The sequence below is a fragment of the Elephas maximus genome, chromosome 25 (assembly GCF_024166365.1).
Source record: "Elephas maximus indicus isolate mEleMax1 chromosome 25, mEleMax1 primary haplotype, whole genome shotgun sequence".
Taxonomy (NCBI): Eukaryota; Metazoa; Chordata; class Mammalia; order Proboscidea; family Elephantidae; genus Elephas; species Elephas maximus.
This window is the reverse complement of record NC_064843.1, coordinates 22,846,892-22,872,663: the sequence shown is the minus strand read 5'-3', so window position 1 is coordinate 22,872,663 and position 25,772 is coordinate 22,846,892. Positions and strand designations below refer to the sequence as shown.

At 46.0% G+C, this 25,772-nt stretch overlaps 1 protein-coding gene across 2 annotated transcripts in view; it reads right to left on the bottom strand.

Annotated features, from left to right (window-relative positions):
* The window catches only part of ELMO2 (engulfment and cell motility 2), a 45,587-nt gene that overhangs the window by 8,484 nt on the left and 11,331 nt on the right, over window positions 1-25,772 (bottom strand). The window contains exons 2-12 of one of the 2 annotated variants that reach the window (XM_049869105.1): window positions 22,986-23,116; window positions 22,638-22,678; window positions 22,091-22,163; window positions 21,682-21,732; window positions 17,365-17,546; window positions 15,407-15,506; window positions 14,076-14,227; window positions 11,690-11,768; window positions 8,340-8,390; window positions 1,784-1,906; window positions 1,278-1,412 (exon numbers count right to left, since the gene is read on the bottom strand). In XM_049869105.1, coding sequence (XP_049725062.1) covers window positions 1,278-1,412; window positions 1,784-1,906; window positions 8,340-8,390; window positions 11,690-11,768; window positions 14,076-14,227; window positions 15,407-15,506; window positions 17,365-17,546; window positions 21,682-21,732; window positions 22,091-22,163; window positions 22,638-22,678; window positions 22,986-23,063 — 1,065 coding nt within the window. In that variant the 5' untranslated portion in view covers window positions 23,064-23,116. The remainder of the gene's footprint in view (window positions 1-1,277; window positions 1,413-1,783; window positions 1,907-8,339; window positions 8,391-11,689; window positions 11,769-14,075; window positions 14,228-15,406; window positions 15,507-17,364; window positions 17,547-21,681; window positions 21,733-22,090; window positions 22,164-22,637; window positions 22,679-22,985; window positions 23,117-25,772) is intronic. The other variant, XM_049869106.1, reaches the window with a different exon arrangement.

Below are 25,772 nucleotides of genomic sequence, written 5' to 3'. Positions count from 1 at the left end.
GTAGGGGTGCAGTAATTACTTAATCTCAGGCCATGTTCTATCACAAGATAGTCTAGTTTCTAAAAGAACTTAGCTGTACCAGTTAGAGGACAGAGGGGACTCTGCCCACTGTGGCTGACTGGTAGGCCCTTCTACAAATGGATTTGTTTCAGAGGGCCAGATGTGACATATAAACGTGCGTCCTTCACCGCTAAAACAAATCAAGCATCAAGGCCTCCCCAGCTTTTCACTGTCAATTTTTTCAGGGCCACCATTATAAAGGAGGGGACCTCGTGGATCTGTCTGGGCAGGCCCTCTGACTACCCTGTCAGGGGGGAAGGCCTACCAAAGTTGCATTTTGGTTTCCTTTGGTGTTTCAGATAAACTTTATTCAAAGAAAATGTTCTTTGTCCTTGGTTCCTTAAGAGATAATGGTAAAACCCTGGAAACAGCCCAGTAATTGAAGTGCCTTTGATGAGGCTTCCAGACCACACCTAAGGGTTTATGCTAATGATGTGACTCAGGTAGGGGCTGGCCAGGGCAGAAAGACCCACCTTGTGACATCAGCTGACCTGGGGGTAGGGGCACAAGTCAATCAATCATGCTTATATAATGAGGCCCCAATAAAGGCCCTGGACACGGGAGCACCATGGGCTTCCTGGTTAGTGAAAGACACTGATGCAGATGGGAGGGTAGCATGTCCATTTCTGGGACATGGAAGCTCTGTGTTAAGAACCCTGCCAAACCTTGCCCCATATGTCTATTCATTTATATCCTTTTTGCTGTAATAAACCTATTCATTTTAAGTATAGCATTTCTGTGAGTCATTCTGGTGAATTATCGAACCTGAAGAAATAGTAAAAGCCAGCAGGTCAGAAGGGAGGGGGGTTGGGAACCCCTAAGCTTAGCTCGAGGAAACCTCCAAAACTATAACCAACAGGTCAGAAGTAAGTGAGCCTGGGGGGCCACCAAACTTGTGGATGGCATCCTGAAGGGGTAGTGAGAAAACCTGGAATTTGTAGCCAGCAGGTCAGAAGGAGGTGTCGTGGGGACTCCCAAGCTTGCAGCTGGCATCTGAGGTCCTGGGCAGACTTGGCTGTCTGGAGGACTGTGCCCTGTGACTTGTGAGCTCTGACCTGGTCCAGGTGCTTAGGGGCAGAGGAGGAAGTGCTGCCTGTGCAGCTGGTGTCAGAACAGAAGTGGACCAGAACTGAACTGGATTTAAACTGTTCAACACAGTTTGGTGTCAGAGAAGTGAGAAGTGGGATTTTGATTTGATTTTTCATGCAGGTACTTACAGTGAATCCCAGCATTTTGTAGTCCTTGGTGTACATGGCTTTGCGTTTTTCGGTCCCACTCCCGGTGACACCGCTAGGGTCTGACTCTGCGTCAAATGCAATCCTCCTCAGTTCAAATATGATGTCTCTCTGGGCCTGAGAGGTGAAACAGATAGTCAGCAGGTCACTCCGCTAACCAAAGGAGGCACGGAAAAGAAACTGTAGGCCAGGCTTTTCTGGACAGAATGCTGGCCCCAAAAGATCTCCTAGGAGGGGCCGCCACTACCACAGCAGGACAGAGATAGGCCTGGCCCACAGAAAGGCACCTGGCGGGAGCCAATCACGGGGAGGCCCAGGTTTTCCAGAGCAAGCACAAACCATTCTGCAGACAAAAATCAAGCACAGGGCCTAGCACACAGCAGGTACTCCATTCATGTCTCTGAATAAACCAGGGTGGAATGCCCCACATCCATGAGAAAACAGCCCACAACTTAAGCTAGGAGAGCTCTGGCCTACCTAGCACGTACCTGGTCATTGGGGTCCATCTTGGTCATCATCCTTTCCTCCAGAAGGTTAAAGGTCAGGACTTGCAAGACATACAGCTGATGGGCCATCTCAGTTTTGATTGGGCGGTTCCCTCGGATCACATGCTGGAAAAAGCAAAGGCAGGGAGCAGAGGGTTGAACTGAAGAACCATATCACACTAACCAAACCAAACTCATTGCTGTTGAGCCGACATCACCCTAGTGAAAAGGAAAGTATGCAAGGCTGGGAACAGAGCTTTCCTTCCTGACATGGGGACTTCATGTTCTAGGAAGAGGACAAGGACATGAAGGGGCTGGATTCAGGCAGATGATCCCTGCAGGCCCTGAGGGCACTACCCCTCTCCTGCACTCCTCTGAGAATGGAGGGTAGAGGCCTCACCCTCCCCACAAGGCTGTGGGTGGCTGCCCTATTAAGATTATGGTAAGGGAGATGATGATAAGGGAGATTACAATAAGGGAAATCTGGGCTGGTCTTTACTCCAATCAGATACCTCATAGGACTACTGAATCCAAGACAACAGACAGTGTGCACGGAGGAAGATTCCACTGCAGTATTGGACAGAACAGGTCTTTTGCTTTTCTTACAGACATAAAATGTCTTGGATGGCGTCACCACACAGAGGCTTCAGAAAAGGTCATTCTCTTTAAGTAATATTGACACATCTACATGAAGGGGGAACACCTAACTCCTAGCCAACTCTCCCACACTGCCCTCGTTCCCGCCATCTCTCCTATGCTGTCCCTCTCTCCCGTCACTCTGTAGATGTCCTCCCCACTCTCTGTGCCCCCACCACGCCCCTCTCAGTCTACCACCTCCTCCCTTTGTCCCCTAGATACCCCTGGTGGGTCCCCTCTTCTTCTCTCATGCTCTGTCCCTCCTGGTTGATGGATGTTTATGTTCTGGTCTCTCACTATCCTGTTCTCACTCCCAAAATATCCTGCTCTTTCCTTCCTGCTCCCTTGTAATTCTCACTCCCTTTCCGTCTCACCCACCACCTTAGATCCTGTCACTCCTGTTCTTTTCACCCAAATGAGACTCTTGCCCAGTTTGCCTTGGGTTCTCTTATTCAATCTAGCTTTATGTCTCTAGAGTTGTGCTATGCAATATGGTAGTCACTAGTGACGTGGCTATTTGCATTTAAATCAGTTAAAATTAAAGCCAAAATTCAGCTCTTCAGTTGTAGTAACCACATTTAAAGTGCTTAGTAGCAACACATACAGCTGTCGTTGTTGTTAGGTGCCATCAAGTTGGTTCCGACTCATAACGACCCTGTGCACAACAGAAAGAAACACGGCCCGGTCCTGTGCCATCCTTACAATCGTTGTTATGCTTGAGCCCATTGTTGCAGCCACTGTGTCAATCCACCTCGTTGAGGGTCTTCCTCTTTTCCACTGACCCTGTACTCTGCCAAGCGTGATGTCCTTCTCCAGGGACTGGTCCCTCCTGACAACATGTCCAAAGTATGTAAGACGCAGTCTCGCCATCCTTGCTTCTAGGAGCATTCTGGTTGTACTTCTTCCAAGACAGATTTCTTCGTTCTTTTGGCAGTCCATGATATATTCAATATCCTTCGCCAACACCATTCAAAGGCGTCAAGTCTTCTTCGGTCTTCCTTATTCATTGTCCAGCTTTCAGATGCATATGATGCAATTGAAAGTACCATGGCTTGGGTCAGGCGCACCTTAGTCTTTAAGGTGACACCTTTGCTCTTCAACACTTTGAAGAGGTCCTTTGCAGCAGATTTACCCAATGCAATGTGTCTTTCGATTTCTTGACTGCTGCTTCCATGGCTCTTGATTGTAGATCCAAGTAAAATGAAATCCTTGACAACTTCGATCTTTTCTCCGTTTATCATGATGTTGCTCATTGGTCCAGTTGTGAGGATTTTTGTTTTCTTTATGTTGAGGCACAATCCATACTGAAGGCTGTGGTCTTTGATCTTCATTAGTAAGTGCTTCAGGTCCTCTTCACTTTCACCAGGCAAGGTTGTGTCATCTGCATAACACAGGTTGTTAATGAGTCTTCCTCCAATCCTGATGCCCCGTTCTTCTTCATATAGTCCAGCTTCTCAGATTATTTGCTCAGCATACAGATTGAATAGGTATGGTGAAAGGATACAACCCTGACGCACACCTTTCCTGACTTTAAACCACTCAGTATCCCCTTGTTCTGTCCGAACAACTGCCTCTTGATCTATGTAAAGGTTTCTTACGAGCACAATTAAGTGTTCTGGAATTCCCATTCTTCGCAATGTTATCCATAGTTTGTTATGATCCACACAGTCGAATGCCTTTGCATAGTCAATAAAACACGGGTAAACATCCTTCTGGTATTCTCTGCTTTCAGCCAGGATCCATCTGACATCTGCAATGATATCCCTGGTTCCACGTCCTCTTCTGAAACCGGCCTGAATTTCTGGCAGTTCCCTGTCGATATACTGCTGCAGCTGTTTTTAAATGATCTTCAGCAAAATTTTGCTTGCGTGTGATATTAATGATATTGTTCTATAATTTTCCACATTCGGTTGGATCACCTTTCTTGCAAATAGGCATAAATATGGATCTCTTCCAGTCCAGTTGTCCAGGAAGCTGTCTTCCATATTTCTTGGCATAGATGAGTGAGCACCTCCAAGCGCTGCATCTGTTTGCTGAAACATCTCAGTTGATATTCCATCAATTCCTGGAGCCTTGTTTTTCGCCAATGCCTTCAGAGCAGCTTGGACTTCCTCCTTCAGTACCATCGGTTCCTGATCATATGCCACCTCTCAAAATGGTTGAACATCGACTAATTCTTTTTGGTATAATGACTCTGTGTACTCCTTCCATCTTCTTTTGATGCTTCCTGTGTCATTTAATATTTTCCCCATAGAATACTTCACTATTGCAACTTGAGGCTTGAATTTTTTCTTCAGTTCTTTCAGCTTGAGAAACACTGAGCGTGTTCTTCCTTTTTGGTTTTCCATTCCCAGCTCTTTGCACAGGTCATTATAATACTTTACTTTGTCTTCTTGAGACACCCTTTGAAGTCTTCAGTTCTTTTACTTCATCAATTCTTCCTTTTGCTTTAGCTGCTTGATGTTCAAGAGCAAGTTTCAGAGTCTCCTCTGACACCCATCTTGGTCTTTTCTTTCCTGTCTTTTTAATGACCTCTTGCTTTCTTCATGGATGATGTCCTTGATGTCATTCCACAACTCGTCTGGTCTTCGGTCACTAGTGTTCAATGCATCAAATCTATTCTTGAGATGGTCTCTAAATTCAGGTGGGATATACTCAAGGTCATATTTTGGCTCTCATGGACTTGCTGATTTTCTTCAGTTTCAGCTTGAACTTGCATATGAGCAACTGATGGTCTGTTCCACAGTCGGCCCCTGGCCTTGTTCTGACTGATGATATTGAGCTTTTCCATCATCTTTTTCCACAGATGTAGTCAATTTGATTTCTGTGTGTTTCATACAGCTAGTGGCTGCCGTACTGGACAGTGCAGCTATAGAAAATTTCCACTATCACAGAAAGTTCTATTAGAGAACACTGCTCTGGATCTCTCTCATTGGAAATCATATCTTTTACAGCACACTCTAACTTTAGATCAGCTCTCTCTAGACTTGCTCTGGCTCTAGATCAATCTATTGAGACTTGCGCTATCCAGTACGGTAGCCACTAGTCACACGTGGCTGTTGAACACTTGAAATGTGGCTAGTTCAAATTGAGATCTGCTGCGAGTGTCAAATATACTCATGATCTTAAAGCTTTAGTATGGAAATAGAAAATGTAAAGTATCTAATAATTTTTTATTATGATAACATGTTGAAATGATAGTATTTCAGATATATTGGGTTAAAAAAGATATACTGTTGAAATTAATTCCACCTATTCCGTTTTACTTTTTCTTACCATCGCTATTAGAACATTTACAATTACATATGTGGCTTGTTATTATACGTCCACTGGATGGCACTGCACTAGACCTCCTCCCCCCACTGTGTGACTCCAGAGCTCTCTCCCTTTCTGTCTCTTTCTTTCACTAGATCTGCACTGCCTAATACAGTAGTCACAGGCCACATGTGGGTCCTTAAGTTTCGACTGAGATTAAATAAAATATTCAGTTCTCAGTCACACTAGACATAGTTCAAGCGCTCAACAGCCATTTGTGGCTGGTGGCTACCATTTTAGACGCATGTCCATAACTGCAGAAAGTCCTACTGGACAGCGCTGGCCTCAGTCTCTCTGTAGTGTGTGCAGACGTGCTTGAGCTCCCTCTCTGCCCTGGCCTCCTCCGCCTGAAATCTGCGGCTGTTTCCAGCCCTCTCTAGCTGCCCCGTCTCCGTACTCCCTCTCTCTAGAGGATAAGTGCTCTCTTCCTACCTCAGTCTTGGTGTTTCTCTCAACCTCCCCACATCTGGTTTCTCATGCTTAGCTCTGCTCCTCCTTTTCCCTTAGTTACCCTTCCATTTCTCTTCCTCTCCCTTACTGCCCAATTTTTTCCTTCCCGTTGTTACTCTTTTTTTTAACTGTAATAAATATATATGTGTGTGTGTACATATATATACACATAAAACAAACATACACATTGCCACTGAGGCAATTCTGACTCGTAGCGACCTTATAGGACAGAGTAGAACTGCGCCATAGGATCTTCAAGGAGCAGCTGGTGGATTTGGACTGCCGACCTTTTGGTTAGCAGTCATAGCTCTTAACCACTACTCCACCAGGGCTGCATATACATACTTACATACGTATATATACATATGCATAATATGTATACATATAAAACACTTGCCATTTCAACCATTTTTAAATGTAAAATTCAGTGACATTCGTTACATTTGCCATGTTGTGCAGCCATCACCACGATCCGTTTCAAAATGTTTTCATCCCTCTTAACAGCAACTCAGCGCCGCTGAAGCAACAATTCCCCATTCCTCCCACCCCCTTGCCCCTGGTAACCGCGAATACACTTTTGTCTCTATGCATCTGCCTCTGCAGTATATTTTCAAGGTTCCCCCATATCGTAGCATGTATCAGAGCTCCATGTCTCTTTATGCCTGAATAATATTCCATTGAGGTATATACCACATTCTCTTTATCCATTCATCTGTTTCCATCGCTACCTCCTTCCCTCCTCCATGCACCTGCTTGCCTCACTCCGTTGCTGTTCCTCTCTGTCCCTCCCTCTCTGTCACTCCTGATCTCTCCCTGCCTGCCTATCTCTATTCCTCCTGCCTCACCTCTCTCCATAATTCACAGAACAGCTTTGAAGGGAGGCTATAAGTTAATGTGATACCGGTTTTCATTCACTTTAATCCCCCTTCCACAAACGTACTGACATCATGCCGGAAGGTAATTAATTACCCTAGCCATCAGTGGCTTGGAGAAGCGCAGCTCCAGACCGGTAAATCACAGTTTCAGCGGTGTTATCTGAAGTCTCACCTGATCGTTGAGGCTTCAGGAGTCTGGCTTGACTCAATTAAATCCCCGGACTTAAGGAAGCATGCGTTAAGCATTTCCTGGCAGGCCACTGAAGTCCTGGGCCTGACACTGAATTGCCTTCAAGAGTGGGATTGGCTCGTTTACAAGGTTTGTCCAGAAATGAGCCCAAAACTTCGAACCCCATTAAGGTAAATAATAAATCAGAAATGTAATGAAATTTCCCTCAGAAGGGCAGCCTCCCCCACCTGTGCAGAGGACGGCTGCCCAGGAGTGTCGACACGAATGCATGGGCACACCCCTGGCACAGGCTCAGACATTTGCTCAAGGCCCCTCCTGCCACACTGGAGGTTGGTGACGACCAGGAAAGTGACAGTGGGGAGGGCCAGCTCTGCAAGGTCAGGTCTGGAGAGCTCCGCATGTTTACAGAGGCTCAGTGCTCGATTTCACAAGCACACAGAGCTGACTTCAGGAATCCCAACACCTTTGCATCCTGTCCACGGTGAAAGAGCTGCCAATATGAGTGGTGTGCTCACCGAGTGCCAGGCACCCTGCTAAGCAGCGAATATATACTAGCTCATTTAGTCCTACATCCGGATGAGCAAAGCGAAGCCCAGAGAAGTTAAGTGAATTGCCCAAGATAAAGATTGGTAAATGGCAGCACAGGGGCTGGTCGACTCCAGAGTCATGTTCAGAATTACTAAGTCTTCCAAGCTTGGCTCCTGATTTCTCGTTCTATTCCCTTCCCTGTGGTCTTCCAGTCTTCCCTTGTTTCTGACAACTGATAAAATGGTTTCCTTTTAATCCAGACCTTGGCTCCCCTCCAAATTTTGGAGTTGTGGAGCAACAAACGGTATAACTGGCCTGAGTACCTCCCTAGAAGCTCTGCCAAATCCTGGTGGGATGGCCTCCTCGAGACAACTCTGCTTCTAGAGGATTATGAAACGAGCTTTCCATCTTAAGAATTGTTTAGAACCTATTGGTAAATTCCCTCTGTGTGTCTTCCCGAACTTCAATGTCCTTTCGACAATAATAAGGCAGTAACTATAATAATTACCATTAATAGCAACAACACAACAACAGCAATAACACACAGTGTGTTCTGGGAACTTACGTTCAGGATTATGGACCGAAGGTGCTTCTGTGCAAATGCATTGGCCATATCCTAGAGAAAAATAAGCAAACACCTCTTACTGTGATCAGGGGGAAGGAGATATCATAACCTATGGGCTTTATCTCCTTCTCAGTTTTTTTTTTCCTTTCAAATAAAGGTGGGCAAAGGCAAGAATATCCAATGACCATCAAGCATATTTATACTCTGAAAAATTCCCTGACATTTTCTGTAAGTGAGGCTTCCCTTCACAGTGGTATAATCCAGTGCATCACCTTCAGAGAGAGATGTGGACTGTTGCAGGGCTAGACCCTGTGTCACGGGGACGTGGGGTGATGGACACTGCACAGTGAGCACAGAGCAGTATGACAATTCCAAGCCACATGCACCCTTCCAGGTAGACATCCACTGCCAAGGCTGGGAGAGGCTCTTACAAAGCGCTGGCCCCGTGCTAAGGACAAGGCTTTGGCCCCAGCCACCCACCCTTGCCCCTGCACTGCCCCAGCATCCAGAGCTGGGCACAGATACTCCAAAACAGTTAGTCTGTGATTCACTTCTGGTGGGGCTGAAGAACAGTATCTTGGGTGCTCTTGGGTAATTTTTTCACAATAGGTTCACCTTTCCAATTATATTTGGCTCCAATTTTAACAGTGCTGCTTTATTTATTTAGTGCACTTAGGAAATAAAGTATCCTACAGAAGTGAATTTGCCAGGGAGTAAAGCTTTAAGGATCTTCTCAGAACTAGTCATTATTTTGACCATTCTTATGCAAGTATTTTAAAAATATGTCATATACACTTATTTCTGGAGAGACTACGATTATAATTTAATCACTGCAAAGGGCTTGGCTTCACTGAAAAGAACATCAGTTACTCTTCTGTGTTGTGACACTATAATACCCTGAGGAGCTATTGAAATGTGAAGCTATTTTCCCCTAAACAAAATGGTCCCAGATTACCACACTTTTACTTTTTCTGACAGCTTTTCATAATTCTTCTGTCTCTTCCTTCCAATGTCAGCCATTATTTGTTACTAATGTTAATTAGTATGACTTCACTTTCTAAACTGCTGCCTTAATTCCATTTTATAGATAATTCTAAATAAACGGGCCTGAGGGACTATCGCCCCTCCCAGTGCAGGAACATCTATGAGCACTGTCATTTTCCTCTGAGAGGCCTTTCTCTTTCACTCCTAGATTTCTAGCCATATTCCGTTAAGTTTTACTTCACATTCCCTGAGCACATACTGCTTGAAAAGGAAGGTGGCCTAGAAACTTCTGTGGTAGTTATAGGAGGCCAACTTGAAATTAAGTCTTGCTGTGACGACTCACAAAGTGGATAACTAACCGTGGTCTACAGCTCTACTGGAATGGCCTCAGACCAAACGCTTCTCTGTGGTACCGGGGGTAAGGCACTCGTCTTTATATCCTCACAAAGCTGACCTCTCTAAAACTCCCTCTGACCAAGAAATGAGCATCCAAACTCTCTTTTGTCAATTGTCTAAACCTTTTCAAACTCCCATGATCTAGTAAGAGTCCAGAAAGGGCCTGGGTTTACCTTACTCTTTTGCTACTGGAAACGACATCTGTGGTGTCATTGAGATTAAAGTCATAGGCTGTCTCTGAATCTGATCTCCACCGGCTGAACCACAGACCCAGGTAAAAGCAAGTCACAAAGGGAAGTTTGGGCCCCATTCCCTGGGAGGGGCATCCCCTTCATCCTTCCTGGGACCCTAATCTGCAGCACTTCCCCAAGCGTCCTGACAGATGAGATTTACAGTACACAAGCTTCCCTGTATCTTGGGTCCCCTGAACATCTAGATCAGACGGTGAGATTCTTGCCCAGCTCTGACCTCCCCACCTGGAAGAGAGCTGGGGCCCTTTCCACACAGTGATGCTACTTACAGTGACAGGCAGGTCTAGAGGATTAAGGTGCTTGTCCTGCCAGCAGAAAGCAAAAGCACAGAGAGAAGCAGACGGAAGAATGAGCTTTCAGCTTACGTTCAAACAAGGACCGGGAAGGAAGAGATTAACAGAGCAAAGCTATCCAAAAAAGACAAGGACAGACAGAACCACAGATGTTCCTGGTCTTTCCAGCAGAATCTACCAAGAACTTGGTACATGATCCCACATGGATTTCAACTTACAGAGCCCATGATAAAAAACAAACAAACAAACAAACAAACAAACCTGTTGCCATTGACTCATAATCACCCTATAGGACAGAGTAGAACTGCCCCTCGGGGTTTCTAAGGCTGTAAATATTTACAGAAACAGACTGCCTACCTTTCAGTTGGCAGCTGAGCACTTTAACCGCTGTGTCACCAGGGCTCCCTCATTATCCCTCATCATCAGAGCCCATGATGTTGACAGAGAATTAAGAAGCCTTACTTTTATACACTACTTGGGCTTTTATCAGAGAACTATAGAATGTTAGTGTTAGAAGGACCCTTAGAAATCACTTAGTATGGCTCTTCTATTTTACAGAAAGAGAAACTGAGACCCAGAGAGCGTGAAATACTTGCCCAGCCAGTGGCAAGAAAAGGACTTGACCCCAGGCCGCTTGACTCTTAGGTCAGCGTTCGTCCCACAGCCTAGCTGGTGCCTAGTTTCCTCATTGGTAGAACAGGGGTCTGGTTTTTCCTGGTGATATTCTTGTGAGGTAAGCAGGGCCAGTGTTGTTGCTTCCATATTACAGGTGAGGAAACTGGGGTTCAGAGAGGCAAAGCGGTTTACATAACATCACACAGCTAATTAACAGAAGAGAGAAGATTAGAACCTGAATCAGAGCACCTTTGTATGTAAAATTTAGTACTCAGCACCTCCACTCTGGCTTCTGTAAGTCAGGACCTTATTTGTTTTGATCCCCTTGGATTCAACAGTGATCCTCAGAGGTTCCCCTCTCCCTTCTTCTTGATCCTCTGGCCCAGGGATTGGCAAAAAATGGCCAAATTAGGCCTGTTCTGTAGATAAGGTTTTATTGGAAGACAGCCATGCCCATTCATCTATGTATTGTCTATAGCTGCTTTCAGCTACAATGGCAGAGTGTTCGCCCAGAGACTATATGGCCCACAAAGCTGAAAATATTTACTACCTGGCCTTTTAAAGGTGAAGTTTTCAGGCTCCTGCTCTACCCTAAGACCCAGCTGGTCTCCCTTCACAGACCCTCCGGTGATCCTCCTTAACAAAGCCAACCCACTGGGCTCTGACAACAGAGGGACGGGAGGAAGGAAGCACGGGAAGATGGCTGGATTTCAGCTCTCTGTCCAGCAAAGGAGAACAGGGGAGGGAAAGAGGCGAGGATTCTTCTCTTAGAAGAGCCCAGATGAAGAAGCTTGAAAAGGCAGCCACAGACCTGTCGCTTGTCCTCAGGAGCCTTCAGAAAAAGTGCGTTAATCAGGGCAATGGCGTAGGTCTGAATCTCCTGGTTGGAGCTGTGTCAATGGAGAAAGAAGGCAGACTGAGGTTAAGAGACAAACAACCAGCCGATGCTCAGAGAGGGTTTACAAAAACCACTCACAGATTGTAACCAAATAATTATCTGGGGCTAAGTCTCAAAACCCTTAAGGTGGGCACATTCTTTGACCCAGCAATTCTACTAATAGGCATTTATCCTAAGAAAGTCATCAGAGAGGCCTGCAAGACTCATTGACAAGGTGTTTCACTAAGGGACTATTAAACAAAGAGTGGTAAGTAGCCCAAATGTTCACGTTAGCAACTCTGTTACAGACATAAAAATCCTAAGCCGCGTTTAAAAATCATGTTCTAGGGTAAAAGTTCTTAACCTGGGATTCAGGCACGGGCTTAGAGGATCTGTGAACCCCAAAAATGGTGCAGAAAAGTTTTCTAAGGAGGTCTATAGCTGTCACTGGATTTTCAGTTTAGAATTCCTTTTCGAAGAATCTTTGACATAGGGAAATGTTCAGGGCAGAGTCAGTGAAAAATCAAGGCACATGTAACTTGGTCCGTAAGATTCCAATTTTGTTAAAAATATGCACAGAAAAACAGACGGGATATTTAATGTTAACAGTGATAATGTCTGGAAGTGGGATGACAGGTGACTAATTGACTTTTTTGCTTTTCCTATGTTTTCAAAGTCTTTGACTACTAACTTATCTCACTTTATTTTAAACAAACAAAATAAAATCAGCCATTCTCTGGCTCCCTATAAGCCTGGGGACAAAAACATAAAATAGCCCTGGCACTTGACAAGATGTGTTCACCTGCCAGGCAGTGGGTGCATTCTGAGGCTCTTTAATAAAGGGGCTGGTGGGTTTCCGGGCCAGGCAGGGGGCATGTTGATGTCTAATGAGTGACACTGTGTGTCCCTCAGTCCAAACAGCAGGCAGCATAATTTCCTGTGAAGCTGTGGGCTGAGAGTATTCAGTGACTGATTCCTAAGAAATGCCACTTTCCTCTATCATCCTTAGAGGCGACTGGCATCATTCCCAATTCAGAGATATGGAAACAGAGGGGCAGATCAGAGGTCATAGGAGACTAGAACTCTCTTCTCTGTTGTTTATAATGTTCTTCTCAACCCAATCAACCTTTTGGGGCCTTTGGGTATGAAAGCTGAGGTTGAAGAACCCCTTAATAGTCACAGATAGATATCAGAGCTGCAAATACAAGAAGAGAAAGCAGAGGGCAAGTCTTCTGTGTTTTCACTTGGACCAATGGGGAAAGAACAGGTTGGAAGCACACTTGAGTGGAGACAGGGCTACCACAGGCTCTCAGATCTGGGCACTGTGGCTTCCCCTGGAACTTTGCTTTACTTCCAGGATTCAGTCAATGTCCAACATGCTAAAGGAGAGTGAGAGTCGGGAGGAAATTCTGGTAATACCACCCTTGTTTTGGGAAGCCCAGTCTCCCTTAAATTGTGTAGACGGGTTGAAGTAAAGCACAAAGAATGGAGAGGCAAACAGTATTCCAAAGGGTTCATTTGTCTGTGGGGCTTGTTTATCATCCATGGGGTAGTTCTACTCTGTCCTATAGGGTCCCAACAACAACAAAATATTTTAGGATGTGATAAGCTTCTTAAAAAACAAACAAAAACAAAAAAACCCTGAAATTTATGTCTACCCTGTGCTGACCTCTGTGACAGGCCCTTTTTGTCTCCTTTGGTCCTCATAAGTCTGAGACGTGAGGATGATTACCCCAGCCTACAGATTAGGAAACTGAGGCCAGAAGTAACGCGATAACCTGCTTAAGGCAGAGAATCAGTATGTAATGAAGCCTGGGTTTGAACTGGTATCATCCTGAACTTGAGTCCTATATGATAACTCTTGCTACCGACCACAGCATATTGTGCAGAAAACATTCACTGAACAAACACTGATTGAACTTCTACTTAATTCAAAGCAGAGGCTACAAAAATGAATGGTCCCTGTCCTTAAGGAGCTCAAGGTTTAACATGTGGGGGTGACAATGAAAATACAGCATTTCATACCAATATTACAACAGATGTAAATAGAGATCAGGGGGCCCAGCGAGGAGGACGCATCTGGTACCAGGGTGGTATGAGAAAGAATGGGAAAAACTTCACCTTGGCCTATGGGCCACGGAGAGTAACTGAGGAGTTAAGCAGGAGCATGACTCAGGAGGACTCTGGCAGTGGTGGGGAAGGGCCGGTGAATGAATGAGCAAGTAGACCAGCTGCTTGGAACAGAAACAAAGCAGTGGAAGGCCTAGGAGACTTAAGAGAAGAGACAAGTGACGGCAGGTGGGGCAGGGTCCTTACTCACACCTGAAGGTGGGAGATAAGCTGTCCCACGGTGATTTCCTCTGCTATCTTCTGATACAGACTCTGGCTGTTCAAGACCATGCTCTCCAGGATGGCCAGGGACCGCTGAAGGATCGACACGTCCACCATGGGCTGGCTTACGTACCCTGCAATCTAAACCCAGAGAGGGCAAGTCAGCTGGGGAGCTCAGGGCCAAGAGAGCTGGACGGCTGGGCCGTCTGATGTTGGCCCTCGAAGGCTCTCTCCTCTTAGGCACGATGTCTACATTTGGGCAGTCGTCCACTAGGTCAGTGGAGAGATTATTCATGGACTTTAGTTCACTTTTCTGAATTGACACTGCCCCTTGTTGTAGAAGAAAAGAGGGCAAAACTAGACGCACTCTTAACCCTCTCCTGCCCATTGAGTCTGACAACTGAAATAGGCGGATAGTGGTACCCGGTTGATGTCTATCCTGGCCAACGTGCCAGGGATTCCCAGACATATATAACTCAACCTCAGATCACAGTTTCCAACCCACATGCTTCCTCAAAATCTAAGGGTTGAGGTGTGGAGAAGCTGAATATAGAAGCAGAGGATTTCACCGATACTGGGATTTCATTTTACCAACATGTACTCTATCCTGTTAACAACCACTTTTTCCCTATCCACATCCTAGATTTTGAAAGGTAGAATGCAACTTTGTCTTCAATCTAATCCCTCTTCTCAGTCACTATTATAATAACCTTGACACACGGTCATTTCACTTTTGCTCAGATATCTCCAGTGTCAGGATGTCCCCAATGTTCCCGCTCAGTGATGGGGCAACCCTAGGTCAATGGATATGTAATTCACTGGTTTTAGTTTAGTTTTCTGAGTCGACACTGCCTCTTGCTGCAGAATAAAAGAATGCAAAATTAGAAATATCCTCGGCCCCCCCACCTGCCCACTGAGTTCAGTCTGATAATCCAATCTGGCCACCTTTCAGGTTTGTAAATCGGAGGCAAATGAAATGGACATTCTTTATCCAAAGAGAAGGGAGAGCTTAGGAAGCAGGGCAAAAGACTTAAGGGTGGTGCTGGGTGACCAGCTGGTTTTATTCCAAGGCTCACTAACGGTCCACTCCTGCTGAGCCTGGTCAGTCCTGAGAGCCCAGCTCCACCTTCTGAGTGCAGGCCTGAGAGTATAACAAATTGGAATCCTTTCAGGAGCCACAGGAGGGCCAGAGGCTGAGGATGAAAAATCCAGAATATGAAGCTGACCCTCACTAGAATGGCTGTATTGCCCACATCTCCCCTTAAACCCAAAGAACAAGTGGCAGCTGAAAGAGGAGAGAAAGAATGTTGGAGGCCTCACCTGCTTAATAAAGGTGATTGAAACCATGTCCCAGGAGACAATGCCATGGTCCATGAGCTCTAAGAAGGCAGTCAGGGTGAATGCCAGCATCTCACTGTAGCTGAGACACGTGCAAAATACACACAAAACAATACACAGATTCAGAACCAGGAACCCAGGAGTGAAGACAGTCAAAACAAGGACGTTTTGCCTGTGAAAAGTCAGTGGAAGGGCCTGAGAATAACTGCCTGCATGCACACCGAGTCCAAGGTGGATCTGCGTCTGCCCAGAAGAGGCTGCAGGGTGAGTAGGCTTTCCTCTTCCATACTGCCTGATCTCAGGAAAGAAGAGTCGCTTACTTATTCCCGAGGTCAAAAAAGGTACCAGACCTTTGTCAAACCCCAAAACCTGGTAGGGGTACCTATGGGAGCTTACGTCTACGTAAACCTTTAGTCCAAGAGGCAGCAGGTGCAGGAGAAAGAGGGCAAGGTTTGGATGTGGGTTCAATTCCTATTCAACCATTTACTAACTGTGCAAATTTTACTTTTTTGAACTTCAATTTCTTCCCATGTAAAACAGAGTCAATCTCACAGAGTTAAGCTCATGTGGTTGTGGCAGGGGCAAGATGACAACATATGTAAAGCTCACAGGGCTGGCAGAGAGAAGGACTAAATAAAACGCTTTCTCTCCTTTTTCTCTCCTCCTTATATGTATCATGCTTTTATATCTGTACACTGCTCTATAATTAACAAACCATATCCCCACTTACAAAGCATGTTCAGATACACTGTCTCATTAACAAAACTCACAACAACACTGCAAGGTAGGTATTAATAACCCCATTTTAAAGAGGAGGAAACTAAGGCCAGTCCAACTGTACGCTCTCAGGAGACTGCACGAATCCTGCATCAGTGCAGGTGGCAGCTTGAGGCTTCATGACTTCAGGGCAGCTCGAGGATCCAAGACTTAAAAAACATAGCCATGATTAGTTGCTCAGTTTGGCTGAAAATTTCAATAGCTGATGCATCGGCTGAAAGATTTCTGACTCCCTCTCTGGCGGCTCAGGCTCCACATGCTTAGATGGGAACCTAGGACATCTGTCTATTCACTGCTGATCACAGGCATAGCTTCCCACCTCATTCTTCTTAACACTCTGGGGTATTGTAAAGACGTCCTTGGTGTACAGCAAAGTTCTGAATCTCCTCTTCCCTGTGAAAATGTGTGGCAGAGACATGGAGAATGGGTACGAGGGTAACTAACGGTAAATACAAAGGAAGGTATGTCCTTGCTTGTGTCTGTGTGTGCATGTGCGTGTGTGCATCTGTGTGGGTGTGTATTTGGGGTGGAGAGGTAACGGGGAGGGAGGGAGTGGTTAAGAACAGACAGACACCCATACTGGAAGACAATGGGTAAGCATTCTGCTCACTAACCCCCACCAGGCCAAGCATTTTCCACAAATTAACACGTCTGTCATGAATGACCTCTGTTGTCTTGGACAGCACCAATTTTTACTACTCACTTGGTACTTGGTCATGTGTTGCTTGGCCCTATTAATTAATCTGTGAGAGCCTGTTTTCCCTTTTCAACTAGACTACAAGATTTAGGACCACGATAGTGAATTATACCACTCTGTGGGGATCCTAAGGAGCCCCGGTGGTGCTGCGGTTAAGCACTCGGCTGCTAACTGAAAGGCCAGCAGTTCAAACCCAACAGCTGCTCCATGGGAGAAAGATGTGGCAGTCTGCTTCCATAAAGATTACAGCCCTGGAAACCATGTAGGGCAGTCCTACTCTGTCCTATAGGGTCGCTATGAGTTGGAATTGAGTCAATGGCAATGGGTTTTCTAGTGGATGTGGACCCTAGTCCACTGCTCTGTATATAGAAGCTAAACACTCTTTTTTTGACTCAGTGGAAAATGAGAATAAGAAGCCTTGCGGCATGTGGTAAATCCCTGAAAGCCCCAGGGATGTAATACTTACTGGGACAAGAGCTTGGTTCCACTCTCCACGAGCCGTGTGAGCACGACGATGCCATCCATGTTGATGAACTCTGTAGCAAAGGTCACGTCAGCAGAGAGCTTGGCCAGCTCCTTCATGGCATCTAGCCGGGTCTCCATGCTGGATGACTGGGTCCTCTCCATCAACTGGCGTGCGGCCCGGGACTGTGAGAACAGGAAGAAGATCTATGCCATCTGCTCCTTGTAGTAGGCTACCACTCTGGGATAGCTCAGAAGGGCCGTTCCGCAGACAGCCAAGCCTGAGGCAGAACTGGTTTTGCACACTGCCTCTTCCCAGCGAAACCCAAATCCACTGCTGTCAAGTCAATTCCGACTCATAGCAACCTTATAGGACAGAGCAGAACTGCCCCATAAGGTTTCCAAAGCTCTAATCTTTACGGAAGCAGACTGCCACATCTTTCTCCCGTGAAACTGCTGCCAGGTTTGAACTGCCGACTTCTGGTTAGTAGCTGAGCGCTTTAACCACTGTGCCACCAGGGTTCCCTTCCCATGGGTTAGGAGTTGCTAAATATTTATTGAATCAATCAGGGAATTAACTACCAGTACGCCAAGACCAATGTGCAGTTATCTGTATCATTTCTGTACTACTCTGGTCTATGGGTTAACAAAATTTCCATTAAGAGACCACAGGAGTGATCTAAGAGATGATAGTTCCACTAACTAGGGCAAGTCACAGAGAAACAGGTATTGGTTCAATACAGGAGAGTTTTCTATTAATTCAGGCTGTCAGACAGTAGAATGGGTTGTCTCTTGAAGTATTGAGCTCCCTGTCACCAAAAGCAATCAAGTGGAATCTGGACAACATCTGTTAAAAATGTTACAGAAGGTATCCTTGCACTGGATGGAGAATTTAAGAGATAACCTTTAAGGTCCTTTTCTGTCCTAAGATGTGATAAGCCTAATGATTTTTTACTTTCTCTCAAAGGCCCTATCAATGTTCCTCAAAGTCCTGGGGGGAAACTTCAAGAATATCAACGAGTCTGAAGCAGTTAATTTCCAAATAGTTTTTTTGAAAATGCTGGTTGGTTAAAGCAAAACCTCACCCTATGACAAGAACTTTCCTAGCCAGGATGTCTGCCTGCTTTCTGCGGGCTAAGCTAAAACCCCTCTGCTAGTGCTCACTGATCTTTCCTTTCACTGAACTTATCAGAGTCAGTGTCTCACAATCTATCATTTCATCATTCTCTACTTTTTGTGTGTTAATTTAAGGTTCTCAGTGAGACTAGAGGTGCAAAAAGGAGAGAGCAAAAAGGGCACCAACTGTTTACACTTGAGTACCTAAAGGTTGGCAGTTCAAACCTACCCAGAAGTACCTCGGAAAAAAGGCCTGGGGGCCTGCTTCTGTAAAGATTACAGCCAAGAAAACTCTACGGAGCAGTCCTACTCTGTAACGCAGGGGGTCATCATGAGTTGGAATCAACTCAACGGCAACAGATAAATGGGTAGAGAGCAGGCTTTGCTTTTTCTCACATTGCTAATGTGTGACCAAAGCCTAGTTCCTGTTCCTGGCCAGGGAGTCAAGGCCTGCCAATCGCTTCCCCTGCTGCCTCGCCTCTTCTACCCTGACAACAAAGGCCCTGAACAGCACACTGCTCTTCATGGTCCAGAAACCCCGAGGATCTCTAAGGTGAGGAAATGTGCTGCGTGAGGAAAGGTCACAGGACAGAGCGATTTGAAGAGTGCTGGTCTGTGTCTCACTTAGAAACTTCCAACTCGAAATGTCAATTTTTCTCCTGAGACAGCATTTCTGGGCTGCTGCCTCCCGCTCTGGGAGAGGTACTTCTGCGAAAGTCAACCATTCCTCGCAGGAGGTCTGTAAAATGCTCTGGTGCGTCCATAAAAGTAATTCCTGGGCTGTCATACTAAATTAGCAGCGCTTAGGAGGGAAGAATGAAGCCCTTAAGATGAGAAGAGGGAGGCAGGAGGGCGTGATGGCGGGAATGCTGGCTCGGAGTCAGACAGACTTGGGTTTGAGCCAGGTCTGCCACTTTATAGTTGTGTGACGAGTGGCAAGTTATTTCACCTCCCTAAGGCTCAGTTCCCTCATCTGCAAAATGGAGGGGGGTATCAAGAGTATCCATCTCATCAGATGTTTGTAAGGATTCAATGACATAATGCATACCAAGTACTTAGCGAAGTACATGCAAATGTTAGTTGTTATTAAAGAACGAAGCCCTTAAAGCCACATCCTGGCCTGTTGTTAAGCAACGTCAAGTCGATTCCGATTCATAGCCTCCCCATGGGTGGGTTTGAACCACCAACCTTCTGGTTAGCAGCCAAGCACTTAACTGTTTGTGCCAGGGCTTCTTACATCCTGGCCTAGGGGCACCTCTATTCAGGTCTTTCTGGAGAAAACCTCATAGCTGAGCAGAGTGGGGACCACCATGAATTCACAGTACCAGCTTCTGCTGGGCGAACAGTTCTCATTTTCATTCTCCTCCAAGGTATTCTAAACATTTACTACTTTTTAACACATCTTCATTTTCCTTGCTTTCAGATGACTCTGTCTCCCACCTCGCTAAGAAAATGAGGGGCCACCACGTCCTTACTTTTCTGGCAGTCCTACAAATATAACCATGCCGCACCCATGTCCATCTTCTTCCTCAGGGGCTGAGCAGTCGAGGTGAACCCCTCCACCTGGGCTTGGGGTCCCTCTGTCCTGACCCAGCAAGGTCCTGTTCCATTAACCACTCCTTCTTTCCTGTACCTTCAAGATTTCCCTCTTGACTGGCTCTTTCTTATCATATTTTAAATAGACTCGAGTCTCTTCTGTCTTAACACATTTTCAAGGACACATTAAAAAAAACTACAACAGAAGCTACCAGCTGTGAAGGGTGGGAGAACTAGGTAGAGGGGCCAGGACTGGGAGGGAAACCTCTCACTATATTTTTATCAAACATTTTGATTTTTGAAGTATAGTAATGTATCTATTTAAAAAAAAAAAAAGTACATCTTTTCAACTTGGGCTACCACCTTGTCTACTTCCTTTTATCAACCAGCTTCTTGATCAAGTGACATGCTCAAAGTCCTCACTGCTTCACCTTTTTTTTTTTTCTCAACTCACTGCAATCTGGCTTCCACCCAAGCCACCCCACCAAAACCGTTTTCATGAAGATCACCAGTGAGCCCTTGACTTCTAGGGTCAACAGACAGCTTTTCTGCCCTCGGTTTACTCTCTCTCTGCTCATTAGAAACTGCAGATTACACCTTCCCCACCCTGAGCCTTTGCACAGGTTAGTTCCCAAGCCACTCACGCTCCTGGTTTTCCTTCTACCCTTCTGGTTGCTTCCTTGGTTGCCTTTAAGAGCTGTTCTTGCTGAAATCGGGCCGTCACCTTGGACTCTTCCCTTTCCTTCCACATCCAGTACATCACCATATTCATCAAGTTCACCTCTTAAATATTTTTCATGTCCATCCTTTCATCTCCATTGCCATTTGCCTTCATCAGGCCATTAACGTTCCTCACTGGCCTCTTAAATGGTCTTCTACTGCCAACCTTCTTTCTTTTAGCCTCTCTTCCACACTGTCACTAATCTTTCTAAAACATAAATCTAAGCCTGACACACCTTCCTGCTTCAAATCCTCCAATGCCCCCACATTTCCTTCAGGATAAAATCCAAAGCCATAAGCAGACCATCCAGGAATGTTCACTATCTGGCCTCTCAATGACTGCTACAGCCCCTCAGCCATCCAGCACTCTGCCTTCCCCAAATGCAGCACAGGCCCCACACCTCTGAGCTTTTGCACATGCTGATCTCTTTGTGTGGAATACTTTTCATTTTCTTCTTTCTCCAGCTAATTCTGGCTTATCCTTCAACATCTGGGCTAAGCATCTCCTTCTTTGGGAAGGAGTTTGATGGCCCTTTTCTGTGTTCCTCCAGGACTTTGGCAACTTTTTCTCAAGACCCTTGAGAAAGTCCTTTTATTGTATTTGTTTAGTCCCTACTAGACTGTGAGATCAAAGACTGAGTATTTAATCTCTACAGTCCTAGTTTCTAGGAGCCCTAGTGGCACAGTGATTCAATGCTTGGCTGCTAACCAAAAGGTTGGCAGTTCAAATCCACCAGCAGCTCTGCATAAGAAAAGACCTGGCAATCTGCTCCCATAAAAATTTACAGCTTAGGAACTGCTATGGGATAGTTCTGCTCTGTCCTGTAGGGTCGCTGTGAGTTGGAATCAACTTGACAGCACACAACAACAAGTCCTAGTTTCTGGCCCATGGTAGGTGCTTACATATGTTTGTTAAATGAATGAAGTCCTAAGGAAGCAGGATACCTACCGGGGAGATGGCCAGCTGTAAGATTGTCCCATTCTTAATGTCACTGCGCGTCTGAGTAACGAAGAGAAAGAAGAATAACTAACGTAAAATATGAAAATCGTACAAGCAAGCTGAATCAATAAGACCTTTTTGTCTTTTTTAAAGTAGCTGTAACTGAGACTCTTCAGTCAGGCCTCTTCTCCTGCTTGTTCCTTGGCAAAGAGGTTTAAGGTTCTTTTCAAGTAATCTGGGCTCTCAGGGATAAAAGCCAAGTTTTTCCAGGACAAGAGAAGGCACTGCGCAATCTGGGAGCAACGCTTTACCCAATAAATGGAACCTACCTGGATGCTAGGTGAGATACATGGCCGTCTCCTGGCATGGCTCACCTCAAAGCAAGGCCTGGGTTGCTTTTGCTTCTCCCTGTACTAACCTGTTCAGTGATGTAGAGCTGAGGACCATCTGCATACCGGAGGGTGTAGTACTCCGGGTTTGGTAATGACCACCTATGCAAAAGAAAAAGCGTACATCTCGTTTAGCTATTCTTTTTGGCCTACCCCGAAGCTGCAAATAAATAATTTTCAATAGAGTTGCTCAAAGGATTAGTGCTCTGTACTCAAAGGATGAGTATCCGGGGGAAAAAGCAAAGCTTTAAGTTGAGACGTTGAAGAAATGACCAACTCAGGCTTTGGCAAAGATTAGCACCACAAAAGGAAGTGCGGACAACTGAGTGCCGGTCTCAATCAATCCTACCAGGACCTCAAGTGGGACATTCCTGAACTTAAAGAAAAAAAAAAAAATGAACACTTATAGGCGGTCTTAGGGTCCTCCTCATCAACTGTACTTCCTTCTTAAGACCATGATGTATGAAAATTCCACACTGGGGACCTAATCAACTAGAGATCCTTCGACAGAATTCCCTTCAAGTGTTCCTTTTATCTTTAGCTGCTGTTGTCCAAAACGAGGCAGATTCAACCTACCCATCACAGACTTCCTTGATGATGGATGTCAGGGGCAATTTCTGAAAGAGAGAGAGAGAGAGAGACCCTTCACCAGCAACCACATCCACTCATGCCCAGGTTCTGACAAGAGGGACCACCAAGCAGGGTCAACTTAGGACCTAAGAATAAACTTCTTGCCTGGTTGAAGAGGAAGCCTCTCCCAAGCCATGGTGACTGACCTTCCCTAGGGGTGACAGACCCAAAGCTCAGCCTTCTTGTTGATGGCTCTTACTCTGATACCAAGGGTCCCTGTACCTAAGGACAACCTCTGCCATGTTCTCCTCAAACCCCTCCCCCACAACACTGCTCCTCATCTCAGGAGCTTACCTGATCGATTTCAAGGAGCTGGGCATTGGCACCTGGCCACTCGATGGCCACTTTGACGATGTCTGATGGTGGTGGCATTGCAGTTTCCGACGGGCCTGATCTCTCCAAGACACACACACAGACAAAGCTGCCTGTGGAGAAAGAATCAGGAAAAAGGAAAAAGTCACAGTTTGCCTTCATTTTTCACTCTTACTGTATATTTCGGAGAATCTGAAGACAGATACTGTCTAAAGTAGCATATGGAACACCCTGGTTCGAATTTTTCTAGATCCTGACACAACTTCTCCTTGGGCTTTTGTCTCTTCAGATTAAATCAGCAAGCAGGAATGGGACAAATCTATCATCTGCAGATCAGCCAGTAGCAAGGTCTACCAATGCGAGGCTTCAGTTTAAGGGCTGGGGCTTCTGTGGTGGAAGACCATATTTGCTCTCTTGGGACCCCGAGAGGGAAAAGCATATGCTCAGAGACACATGGGAACAGACACAGCCTTCCCTTGGTTGAGCGGTAAGCTAAAGGAGCCAGCCAACTTTTGTTCTGCAGTCACCCAGGAAGATCCCGGCGACAGCAGAGCCCAGCCACATGATCTCTTGCCTTCTCCCTACTCATCGCTGCTACTCCCTCCCCCTCAAAGGACAAAACGTGGAGCCTCCTCTGCGTGGGATGAAGCCAAGTTCAGAAAATGGGGAAGAGAACTGGGGCAGGAAATGCTATTTTAGTCTCTAGTGCCAAGGGTGAGGGCTGTCGCAGGCTGGAGAGCAGAGAGATGGGGATACCCACACACAAATGGCACAAGGCTTTGCAAGTATCCGGCCCCCTCCCCCACTTCTCCCCAAAATAAAGGAAAATAAATCATTTTGAGCAAGTCTGGAAGATGGGCCCATGTGACTGGTATCCTAGGCAACTCTGCTAGCTTAGTGGTAGCTAAAGCATTCTCTCTGTAAGATCTGATGAAGGGAAGTCACTTGACTGATGGATTATTTCAATATATATTTACACTCCTTGCCTACAGGTCCAGGAAAGGGCTCTCTCTTAATGAAAAAGACCTTTCTCTTGTATCCTCCAGGTTTAGCCACTTGCCCCAGCAATCCACACCTCACGAATGAGATTGCTTGCCTCTCCAGGCATACTCAGCATGGCTATTGCTGAACTGTTATTCATGTGTGTTCTCAATTTTTCAGCCCAAACACAGCCGCCAGTTCTTACAGCTGGGTAAGTACAAACCTTTTCTGTGAAAAGGGATAAACTCCCTTTCCCTACAAACCCACAGGCCTCAGAAAGAGGGAAGCTATCACTACCATTTCCTGATCGGGGTGGCTTGCTTCAGAAGTCAACTGCCAAAATGCCAGCACTTTCAGAACACAACAGTATAAAAGCAGTGGTTTCCAAAGCGCTCGCGCGTATTTCGTTGAATCCTCCTAGCAGCCCTATGAAGTAGGCAGAACAGGATTACCTCTGTTTGAAGTTGACAAAATGAAGCTCAGAGGTGGTGTAAAAACGGCATGGGTGGCGGGGGGGGGGGGGAGGCGGCAGCATGTGACCTCCTCTAACTTCACAAGAGGGAAGGGGGAGCAACAGCAGCATCGACAGCCCAAGGCTGATTCCTGAGGCAGAGGTCAGACCTGCCTCCACCCTCCAGCCTTTTTACCAATTCTGACACCATCCAACCCGCCCAAGGCACTCTCTACCTCTCTACTGGGTTCTATAATTTGTTGCAATGGCCACATAGAACTCATGGACCATACATACGATTGTGGGGTTTATTAGTGAACTAACAGGTTACAATTCAGGATCAGGAGATACTCAGGATACAGTTGTTTGATCAGGACAGCCTCTTCTCAGCCGTGCAGCAGGTAGGTCTCTCTCTGGCCCTCGGACCCTTGGCCTCACCTCTGCCCTGCTCGGGCAAGCGTTACAAAGCTCTTTTAGCTCTGCCAATAAGTGCCCAGAGGCACCTCACTCCGTCAGCAAGCCTCCTGCCTAAAGGCACTCAGCTTTCTTGTTCCAAATGGGCTGGGAAGCCGACCATGCCATCATCTCCTGCTGGTCTCTTGGCTCTGCTGTTGAGGTTTCTCTGCCTCCCGTTTCCGGTGTTACAGCTCTCCCTCTCTGTCATGGTTCTGCTGCCTCTCTCTGTTTTCCATGTTACAACTCCTCTGTCTGTCTCCTGGATCTCGGAGGTTCTCAGTGCAGAAATCCCAGGTCCAAAGGGTACATTCCACTCCTGGCTCTTCTTTCTTGGTGGTGTTGAGATTCTCTCTTCCTGCCTCTGGGATGGCTCATTTTAAGCCTAGCAGGATGGCAAACTGACCAATCCCCTTATTGGGGTTCCATATACCTTATCTGCATGGTCCCACCCCCATAAGGTTGCCATGCACCTTATTTACATTATTAGTAAGCTATCCAATCCTCTTGGTGGGCCACGAGCACCTCATTTACATAGTCCCACCAAGCTGTTTGGTGGAAGTTAGGAAGACTATGACTAAAAAAAAAAATGACTAGAACGGCCATATTTAGTAATTCACTGCACCACAGTTGGGTTAAATACCCAAGTTCACCCAGCTAGTAAGTAGTAAAGGGGGGCAGGACTCAGAGCTGACTCTGTCCAGTGCTTCTCCTGTCTCCCTGAGCTAGCTTCAATTTCTGTTCATTGGAACTAAACCTCGCCTAAAAAGATTGATTGAAAAGGGGTGGCCTGATGGCCCCTAAAGCTTTCACAACTAGTACGGCTCCAGGCAGGATTTTCCATTTGTGGATTTTATGTGCCTCCACTCACAACAAATCTCTGA